This window comes from Erythrolamprus reginae, chromosome 1 (genome assembly GCF_031021105.1).
Source record: "Erythrolamprus reginae isolate rEryReg1 chromosome 1, rEryReg1.hap1, whole genome shotgun sequence".
NCBI lineage: Eukaryota > Metazoa > Chordata > Lepidosauria > Squamata > Dipsadidae > Erythrolamprus > Erythrolamprus reginae.
Window position 1 is genome coordinate 56,091,406 of NC_091950.1, and position 11,505 is coordinate 56,102,910.

At 42.2% G+C, this 11,505-nt stretch overlaps 1 protein-coding gene across 1 annotated transcript in view; it reads left to right on the plus strand.

The window, feature by feature from the left end:
• LOC139160909 (uncharacterized) overlaps positions 1-11,034 on the plus strand; it is a 49,638-nt gene extending 38,604 nt beyond the window's left edge. The window contains exons 9-11 of the mRNA XM_070739408.1: positions 7,814-8,087; positions 9,239-9,386; positions 10,820-11,034. Of these exons, the coding sequence (XP_070595509.1) occupies positions 7,814-8,087; positions 9,239-9,386; positions 10,820-11,011 (614 nt within the window). The 3' untranslated portion in view covers positions 11,012-11,034. The remainder of the gene's footprint in view (positions 1-7,813; positions 8,088-9,238; positions 9,387-10,819) is intronic.
• The last annotated feature ends 471 nt before the right edge of the window (positions 11,035-11,505 follow it).

The window sequence follows — 11,505 nt, forward strand, 5'->3', positions numbered from 1 at the left end:
TGCCTCCACAATCCAGGTCCTCATTTTACCCACCTCGGAAGGAGGGAAGGCTGAGTCAACCCTGAGCCGGTGATGAGATTTGAACCTCTGACCTACAGATCTATAGTCAGCTTCAGTGCATTGAATGTAGTGAGACTATCAAGTGAACTCTCTTCCCCCTACCAAATATTCAAAGAATATGATTTTGAAGCAAGGCCAGGCCTCATACAGATTTGCATTATACCTCTTTTTGCTATTTTCATGGGGGGGGGGGGTTAATTAAATATTCCTTACATGGGCTGTATATTGTTAAATTTCTATTTTTAAAAAAATATCATGAATTTTATTTCTTTATCACTTTCATAGCCAAAAAAAGAGGGGAGTGAATGAAACCAGAAAGATATTTCCAGCATAGGCTGTTGCCTGTCAAATATTTGAAAAGAGCTCCATGGCAACTAAAAAGCCTATTGCAATTAAATATTCCTAATTTCACTTCTGTATTTTTAGCTCTTGCTCTGATTCTTTTCTAATTGCAAAGTTGCAATAAAGTGTATTGCTGAGAGATGAGGGAGGATGAGTACATCTGCTATCTTGAACATAAAGGGGAGGTTTGAAACCTAGAGGGTTCGGTGAGTTTTAAACAATTGGAAAACATGCACGATGGTTACAAGGGGAGGTTACAAGGGGATAACCAAACATTTGTATGTGGATGGGGGTGGGGAGAATTGGCATGATCCCATTGAACAGTAAGGCAATAGCTTTTAAGAGACCAAAATGTATTGCGATGGAGCCAGGGAAGGGCTGCCTATCGCTGGTGCTCCCAGTGTGTTCCCGGTGGCGGGCACTCCCGGTGTGTTCCCGGTGGCGGTGTAAGATTTGGGTTCCTGCACAGGCACAGGACTCTCACGCGCATGAGATTTCGCGGATTTTTGCGGAAACCAAAAAATGCCAAAAATCATTGAAATCTCTCGCACATGAGCATCCTCACATGAGATTTGGCTTCCTGACATGCACAGAAGCTGAAACTCGTGCCAACACGCATGCCTGCCCACTAGGCAGCTGGAGCTGCACGCGTAGCTCCATTTTTTCCAACCGCAACTGCGCACCTGACCGTACTGGCTGCAGCCTTGTACAAGATGGAGCCTCTGGTTTTGCCTCCATGGTTATTCAAAGATGTCTCCTTGATGCCATAAAGTTGTGCTGGTAATAGAGTGGAATGGGAGATGTTGTATCCTGAAATGGCTACCTTGTAACTCTGTAAATAGTTTGTTCCTCTTTCCAGCGCTGTCTGAGCCCAAGCAGGAAGTCGCTCCTGATTGGCTCAGACGCGGCCGGCTCTAGCTTTGGCGGGAACCGCAAAAGTATAAAAGAAGCGGTTTCTCCAGGCAGAGTCAGTCGGTACTCGCTGAATTGTCACTTTACCTTGCTGAGCTGTCACTTGTTCTCTGAGCTGAATAAAAGTACCGATTGCTCAAAACCCTGTCTCTGGGTCTACTTCACTGGCGACGAACGAACGGAAGAAACTTCGCGTGCAAAATGGACAAAATCCAGATCGGCCAGGCTCCGGAACTCTTCGATCCCGAGAAAATGACATGGGACGAGTACATGGCCACCTTCGAGATCTTCCTCGAGGCGGCGGGAATGCAGGACGCCGGAGCCGATCGCAGACGGGCTATTTTTCTCAACTACTGCGGCGCAGAGATCCGTAGACTTGCCCAAACTCTCACCGAACCAGAACAAGCAAGAACCACAGCGTGGGACGTACTTCAACAGAAACTAGCGAGCCATTTCAAACCAACCAGACCAGCCATGGTTTACCGGCATCAATTCCACATGATGGCTCAGAGAGAAACCGAGTCGATCAGCCAATTTACAACGCGGCTTCGAACGGTACTTGCTCAATGCAAGTTTAAAGACCCGGAAGCTCGCCTCACCGACGCCTTGGTTTTCGGCATGAAGAGCAACACAGTGAGAAATAAACTCCTCACCGAAGAAGAGCCGACTCTACAAACCGTAATTAAATTAGCGCAGACCGCGGAAGCAGCCGACGCAGCGGCAAGAGAATTAAAAGAGCACGGAAGGCGAGAAATCATTGCCAAAATCGACGCCGAGTCTCCCAGCGCCGTGGGAACAGACGACCTCAGCCAGCCAACTAGCAACGGGGACAACTGCCTCCTCCTGCAAGACCAGCCGAGACACCCTAGAGCTACTCACCCAGCCCCCTGCGCGGGCTGCCGGGGAAATCACCAGCGCCATCGATGCCCCTTCCGAGACGCTACTTGCCGCCGTTGCAACCGGAGAGGCCACATCGCCATCGCATGCAGGGCAACGGCACCAGAAGAAACTTTTGCCACACAACAATACCAGCGACCTCAAAACCACCACCCCCAATCGCGAGAAAGGAGACCGTTCCGCAACTCGGGTCAAAGGAACTACTCAACCGCTAACCGCGACTACACTAGAGGTAACTCTCAATTTTCCGTGAATAACACGGCAACCAAAAAGGGGGCTAAAATTGTTATCTCATTGTTACTAAATAACCAGCCTTGCTCAATGGAGCTGGATACGGGCTCGAGATATACCATCATGCCCTGGGAAAAATTTAAGCTATATATGCCTAATGTGTCTAAGGCTGACCTAACTCAAACCTCTTTGGTGATCAGAGACTTCCAAGGGGGGGTAATCTCGGTCCTGGGAACAGCAAATGTACCTATTGCATTTAAGAATGTTAAATGTACCCTTCCCATGCTTATTGTGACGGGGGCCAAACACTCCCTGCTGGGTCTAGCGTGGATGGAACCGTTGGGGATCGAAATTTCGGGTGTGTGTAATGTAAACTGTGATAATATGCCTAACTTTGTGAAAGAGTTCCCTGAAGTGTTCAGCCCCACCTTGGGTTTGTATAAGGGACCTCCTATCTCTTTCTCTATTGACCCCAAGGTCCCACCGGTTAGACTGAAACCTCGCAGGGTCCCCCTTCCGTTTCTCCCCAAGCTAGACATACAGCTGGACAAACTCATTAGTCAAGGTATTTTGGTCCCTGTGGAACAGGGGCCATGGGAAACTCCCATAGTGACACCCCTGAAGCCAGATGGCTCTTTAAGAGTTTGCGCTGATTACAAATCAACCCTGAATAAGGCACTCCAACACCACCCCTACCCCATCCCGGTTGTACAACAACTCTTACACTCCCTGGGGGAGGGGAAAAGGTTCGCAAAGATCGACCTGGCGCAGGCTTACCAGCAACTTCCGGTCGATGAACAAACAGCAAACGCTCAAACGATTGTTACGCACAGGGGGGCTTTCAAATGCACGAGGTTACAGTTTGGGGTAAGCATAGCCCCAGGAATATTCCAGAGCATCATGGAACGCCTATTGTCAGGGGTAAATGGGGCAATTCCATATTTTGATGACATCTTAATTGCAGGGGAAAACCAGGAACAAGTGAACAAAAGAATAAGGGAAGTACTTAAGAGGCTACAGGACAAAGGGTTACGAATCAAGCCTGATAAATGTGTCTGGGGAACTAACAGTATTGAATTCCTTGGGTATAAAATAGATAAAGAAGGTATCCACCCCACAACAGAGAAGCTGAGAGCAATTAGAGAAGCCCCAGAGCCACGAGATAAGAATGAGTTGCAGGCATTTTTGGGCCTCCTTAATTTTTATTCCGTTTTTTTAAAGCAGAAGGCAACAGTAGCAGAGCCTCTCCATCGTTTACTCCAGAAGGAAGCCCGCTGGACATGGGGGAAAACTGAACGTGAAGCTTTTTCTCAAATAAAAAATTTATTAACTTCGAAAAGTGTAGTAGTCCAATATAGTGCTTCACTACCCATTAGGCTCACCTGCGACGCTTCGCCGTACGGCATAGGAGGAGTCTTAGCTCACGTTCTACCTAATAAGACAGAGGCCCCAATAGCATTTTTTTCAAGAACCATGACCAGCACGGAGAGGAATTATAGCCAGTTAGACAAGGAGGCTCTAGCATTAGTGGCAGGGGTGAAGAAGTTTCACAATTACATTTTTGGAAGAAGCTTTGAGCTAGTCACTGACCACAAACCCCTACTAGGCCTGCTAGCCCCCAACAAGCCCACTCCACCTTTTATGTCTCCAAGACTAATCAGATGGGCTCTTTTCCTCTCAGGGTATCAGTATGAGCTCACCCACAAGGGGGGGAAGGAAATCAATCATGCAGACGGCCTCAGCAGATGCCCCATAGCAGACTTAGTGGAAGACCCTGTTCCTTCCACAGATGTGCTAATGATAGAACTCGAGGAAAACCCACTAACCACAGCAAAAGAGGTAGCTGCACACACGCAGCAAGATCAAATCCTGAAACAAGTGGTGAACTGTGTTCTAAAGGGATGGCAAAATGATATTGTTAAACCGGAATTGTGTGATTTTAAAAACAAAAGGCTTGAATTATCATATGTAAAAGGTTGTTTGCTGTGGGGGGATAGAGTGATCATCCCCAAACGCCTAAGGGAAAAGGTACTCAAAATGTTACACGTGGGCCATCCTGGGATTGTCAGGATGAAGAGCCTAGCAAGGGGGCATTTATGGTGGCCAGGGCTAGATGCTGATATTGAAAGTTGGGTTTCAAAGTGTGACCCGTGCCAAGAGTCAAGGCCCAGTCCCCCCAAAACAACTCCGGCTGAGTGGGAACAGCCTGCTGGTCCTTGGTCTAGGATCCACATTGATTTTGCTGGCCCAGTTGGGTCTCAGTATTTTTTAATAGTGGTTGATGCCTTCTCCAAATGGTTGGAAATAATAGCTATGAACAACATAACCACAAGTGCCACTATCAAGGTATTGAGCAGACTGTTTGCATCCCATGGTTGCCCCGATCTCTTAGTGTCTGACAATGGGCCACAGCTAACAGCCAGGCAATTCGAATTATTCCTAGATGGCCTAGGGGTCAGGCATGCCCTCATCTCGCCTTACTCGCCCTGGGCTAACGGGTTGGCAGAACGTTACGTACGGGTGGCAAAGGAGGCATTGCACAGGTCAGGCCCTGGGGATGTGCAACAAAACTTGGACCAATTCTTACTAACCCAGCACATTACCCCTAACTCGCACACTCATGTAAGCCCTGCAGAGTTATTGATGGGAAGGAAGTTGAGGTCACCATTAGACAGGTTAAATCCAAGGTTCTGTGTTAATAATAACCAAATGTGTATGAAACCAGAAAGAGAAATGTATTTGGGACAAAATGTATATGTAAAATGTTTTGATGGAAATGTAAACTGGATGAAGGGAATTGTTGTTAAGCAAAACGCACCCAAGACATATGTTGTTAAACTAGAGGATGGTCGTTTGTGGAAACGACACATAGACCACATTCGGAAACGAGCTGAAAATCAATTGCCACAACCCGCTGACATGGACTCTCCCCCTTCAACAGACTTTAGTACATTGCCCGAACTAAGAAACACGCAAAGAGACTTATCGGGCCAGGGGGAACCATCCAGCGACGCCGAGCCATCCTCGTCCTCCGAAGCCTTCGTTGGGCCTGCCAGGCCAAGTCCGCCGCACCGGGAGAACAGCGGCGAGCCATCCTCCACAGTCAGTGGCGAAGGAGAAATTGAACTGCGCAGGTCAGCGCGAGAGCCTCGGAGGCCTCACCGATTGGACGACTTCGTCACATGGCTTTCTTGATGGATGATTCCAACTATGAGGGGAGGGGTGTTGTATCCTGAAATGGCTACCTTGTAACTCTGTAAATAGTTTGTTCCTCTTTCCAGCGCTGTCTGAGCCCAAGCAGGAAGTCGCTCCTGATTGGCTCAGACGCGGCCGGCTCTAGCTTTGGCGGGAACCGCAAAAGTATAAAAGAAGCAGTTTCTCCAGGCAGAGTCAGTCGGTACTCGCTGAATTGTCACTTTACCTTGCTGAGCTGTCACTTGTTCTCTGAGCTGAATAAAAGTACCGATTGCTCAAAACCCTGTCTCTGGGTCTACTTCAGGAGACCTTTGAATCCCCAACAGGGAAGGAAAACTGGTCAATAGCCTAGGTATCAAATGTGGTGCCACTGACTCAGTGATGGGCTACCAAAATTTTTACTACCACACTGTGGGCGTGGCTTATGCATTTTGTTTCAACATCTTTCAGTGCAAATTGGGTGCTCTGGGGTGGAGCTCCAAATTTTACTACCGGAGCTGCACTCCTGACCGTTCCCGTAGGAGCCCATCACTGCACTGACTTCTCACTTGAGGCCATGTTCTGCCTTGTCATTGCAAACAAAGTAGGTGACTCCAGAACCAAGAAATAGAGCAGAATAAAAGTTAGATATAAATTAATTAATTCTGCGTAGGATTATTCTCAAGTGGTGGGAAGTCCAGATGTAAGTCTCCATTTTATCATGGGGCTCACTGACACTACAGTTAAGTTTACTTTATTGGCATCGCACCTATACAATGAAATTAAATGGCATCTACTGGGAAAAGATTATGAACTTGATAGACAGATAAGCTTGCATAGAAATATACATGCCGATGCTTCAGAAATGTAAATGAATAGACGTTTGAATGCTTTGTTATTGTCTATTTTTGTGTTTGTATTATTTTAAAAAATCTAGTAAAAATTATTTTAAAAAAGAAAATGCCATCTTCAATGAACATCATACATAAGAAATCTATAAACAACAAAATAATAATAATAATAATAATAATAATAATAATAATAATAATAATAATACCCCACATCCTTCACATTCTACACAATTGAAAACCCCTGATACTGCATCATCGTCATCATCATCATTATTATTGCTGTTTGTTGTTGTTGTTGTTGTTGTTAATAATAATAATAATAATAAACACATCCTTCACATTCTACACAATTGAAAACCCCTGATACTGCATCATCATCATCATCGTTGTTGTTGTTGTTGTTGTTATTTATTAGACTTGTATGCCACCCTTCTCCGAAGACTTGGGGCGGCTATATAGTATTGCACAGTATTGAATTCAACGTGGTTACTGCCCTGGGATAGAAGCTGTTTTTCAGCCTATTTGTCCTTGTTTTTATTGTCCTGTACCTTCTGCCAGATGGCAATAGTTTAAAAAAAGGGTGCCCAGGATGAGATGGCTCTTTAAGAACGTTTTGAACTTTCTTAAGGCAGTGGTAGCTATGAAGGAAGGGAGAGGGACTCCAATGATCCTTTGGGCAATGATGTTAACTCTCTGGAGCACATTAATCACAGTATTGATCTGTAACAGTGAAGCAGAACTGCACACTGATGCATGGAGCCAGTCAGTGTGAAAAAGGAAGCAGTAGCATTTATTAGTTTTTCAAAATAAAATGGGGCTGGATTGAACTGGTGATTCGTATCTGAGGTTAGTTGGGGGAAAGATCAGAAGCAACGTGAGAAAATATTATTTTACTGAAAGAGTAGTAGATGCTTGGAACAAACTTCCAGCAGACGTGGTTGGTAAATCCATGCTAAGATCAAATACAGGAAATAGTAAAAGGACAGACTAGATGGACCATGAGGTCTTTTTCTGCCATCAATCTTCTATGTTTCTATGTTTCTATATAATAAATCATTACTGCTCTAACAAGAGACTTGGGTTAATGTGCAGCTCCTATTTATGAAAAAGAATCTCATTTGAAATGGTCAAATTAGCCTCTGTAATTAGATCGGAACCAGTGATTCAAACATAGGAATGGAATATGTATTTAAAGTTTCAACCATACTATGGAAGAAGAAAAAATCATCTTTAAATTGAAGGGAATCAGGCTGGATTTGTACCTGGATTATTGTTGAATTTTCCCTCAATAATTCCAGATTATATCACAATATAAAATAACACGTCGCATTTCTTTATATTCTCAGGCAAATGGCTACATCCATTTTCTGCTACACTTACAGAGCTGGAAACCTTCTATATAGACAATTACAGGACTACTCAAGTGCCAATGATGTTCAAAACAGACAGGATTGCCTCCACATTTGACAACACCTTGCAGTGTTATGTAATAAAGCTGCCATATAAAGGAAGTATGCAGATGCTGATCGTTATGCCTGTGAAAGAAGCTGATTATATGTTTGTTGAAGACGAGATAACCAACAAACTTGTGGAATCTTGGCTTCAGACCATGAAGATCAGGTACAAGTCATAGCAATCATGTCACATTTTTTATTTCTAAAATCCTGGATATAAAATCCCGTAGTTTATTTATTTATTTATTTATTTATTTATTTATTAGATTTGTATGCCGCCCCTCTCCGTAGACTCGGGGCGGCTCACAACAATAACAAGAACAATGTAAAAACAAATCTAATAATTTAAAAAACACTAAAAACCCCATTATTAAAAGCAAACACACACACAAACATTCCTTGTATAAACTGTATAGGCCCGGGGGAGATGTGTCAGTTCCCCCATGCCTGATGGCAGAGATGGGTCTCAAGAACTTTACAAAAGGCAAGGAGGGTGGGGGCAGTTCGAATCTCCGGGGGGAGCTGGTTCCAGAGGGTCGGGGCCGCCACAGAGAAGGCTCTTCTCCTGGGTCCCGCCAAACGACGTTGTTTAGTCGACGGGACCCGGAGAAGGCCAACTCTGTGGGACCTAACCATGCAAATTAAAATGGCCAAACAGAAATAAATGACAGTAGAAATGACAAGAAGAGGAAGAAAAGGGAGTAACCGGGAATAGACTATTGAAATTTGCCAAACACAGCCTTTTGATCTTTACAATATATTGCTTCATCAAAAATAAAGAAAAGGCACCGAGTTCCCTATTATCATATATATGTATTTATCATATATATTCTCTCCTTTATATATATTCTCTTCCCATATACTTCTCTTCTTTTTTACCTCCTATCTTTATATATATTACTTAATGTCTATCCTCTTTCATATGTATTGTATATTGGACAAAGAATAAATAAAATAAAATAAATAAAAAATTACCGAGTCTACTAAGAAAAAAGAATTGGCTTTTACTTATTTAGAAAGGTCTATATCTTCTGTAAGATCTTCTGCATCATTTTTGTGAAAGCCTTCCAGATGTCTGAAATTTTCATATAGCTTCCTCTTCCACAAGTTATACTTATCCAATTAATTCAAGTAAGATTTGTCACATGCATTGCCCTTCCATCACTGGTGCTCAATTTTTCATAGCATCCAGAAAGAAGAGGACAACATGCAAATGTTCTGCTGCCTGCTATTTAACTTCGCAATTATTTTGTATATGCAAAGGCCATTGTATGTACATTTACCTTCAACTTGCATTTGTACTTGTTTACATTACAGGAAAATGGATATTCACTTTCCAAGCTTCAAACTGGATCAGAGGTATCACATGGATCGGCTGCTTCAAGATTTGGGAATTAAAGATCTTTTCTCTTATAAAGCAGACCTAAGCCATCTCACAAATCATAAATTCGCAAAAGTATCACAGGTAAAAATAATAATTTGTTAATTCCGCAGCTTACTATATTGTTCAACCAAAGATATTTAACAAATAACATGAAAGACCCATTTGCTAAACAGTTCATTTCTCAATTTCTTTTTTTTTTAATCTTTAAGTTTCTACATTAAAAAAATGGAAATAAAAGAAAAAAATAAACTAACAGAACATTCAAAGAAAAAAGAAAGAAAACAAGATAGACAAATGAACATATAAACTTAAACAACATATAGAACGTATTCAGTTTCAGTAGTGTTCTTTATATGCACAGTTATTTGCTTATCATCAATTAATATTTTCTTTCACTACGTACAATATACAAACGTACGTACATATATTTGTTATATAGAAGACATAATTTGTCAACCATATTGTTGACTATCACCATCAAGCGACCTAATATTAGATATTTGTATCTACTGTATGGAATTGTGGGTTTGTTTCCTTTAGTTCTGTATATTATGTTTTATTTTGTATATTGTATGTTATTTTGTATATTTGTGAGGAAGATACAGATTCATTTTTAGGGGTTTTGTTTTCCATCGATTTATGGTGCAATGTTTTCATTTGATTTGGGTACACAAGGAAGGTGTGTCTAGTTTTGCTTTTCCTTTAAATTTTTAATGTATTTTTTCTGTTTGAGCCATTTGTACCGATTTTCCCATATTTTTGTTTCTCAATTTCATCATGCTAGCTACTTTAGCTGGAGGCAATAGAAAAAAGAAACAGCATCTTATAGTTTGGTGACCCCCTCCAAACTTTCTTTTGGACACCAGGGACCGGTTCTATGCAGAGAGGTTTTTCAGCAGACCCGAGGAGGTGTGGTTTCATGTGTTGCCTGCATCCCACAGATCTCCCCTCCCATTGTCACACACACAAACACACACATACACAAACAGAGGGTGAGGAGGGGGGCTCAACTTATGCAAATTGAGCTACATGCTTGTGTGCCAGCCCACCATTCACATAGCCCAGTTCTCCTCTTTACCCAACCCTACCCAGCCAGGCTACCAACTGCAAAGGTCAGGGACTCCTATCCTAGAGAAAACCTGCTCTCTGATAATAACTTCCTTTACTGTGTTCATTAACTATCCTAGTGACTTTTGGGACTCAGTCATGTCCAGAAGTCTGTAGAAATTTGATCTTTTTGGCTACCCCTTTTAATTTCCCTTTTCCTATTCTCCCTTCTACAGAATGCTTATCGTTTGAAGTTCAGTGCTGGCATATCCCCAGTATGTTCTTATTGAGACAAAGTGTTTGTAGCTGTGGATTTAGGATGCTGCTTTCATATAAGTGGGGGGGAGGGGAGTATGCATGTTCAGTTTTCAGTAAGTTAACTGGAAAGCTGTATTGAAGAGGCAGACCGGTGCATAGGAAATGTGAGCATCTTGCTAAAAATCTCTCTACACTTCCATTCTTTTTAGATTCTTCAAAGAGCAACCATTGAAGTTAATGAGAAAGGAACAGAAGCTGCAGCTGTCACTGTATCAGAAATCATGGCATACTCTTTGCCTGATACTCTGCATATAAATCGGCCATTCATTTTTATGATATATGAAGAAATTACCAAGACTTTCTTGTTTTTGGGCAGAGTTACTAACCCTACAGAACTGTGAATTAAACAAAACCTAGTAATTTCTTTTTGATTCACTCTATTTTAGTGACATATCCCCTCCCAGCACCACAAGTCAAACTACATGTTATATTAAGAGCACATTTTAAATATGCTTTTGCACTAACATTTTGATTATCATGAGAAAAACATAGGTAAGTGAAAAACAGGTAAATATTTTCCTTCTTAAAGTATTTTTACAAAAAAAAATCCCTCCTCAAAACAATATTTTTCTCTTATGCTTTCAGTATCTTTCAGGAAAATAAAATTAGAATAAAGAAATGAATGAAAGAAATTACATTCACACAACCCTTTTTCCCAAAGCACTCAACACTAAAATAGCAAAAAGGATCATGGTCAAAGAAGAAACTCCCACATCATTGGGTAGGAAATATCTTCATTCAGACAATATATCAATAATGGGCAGGGACCTGATTTTGGGGAGAGTAGGAAGACAAATAATTTTGTTTGTTCAGATGTTATGGTCATGAGGTCTAC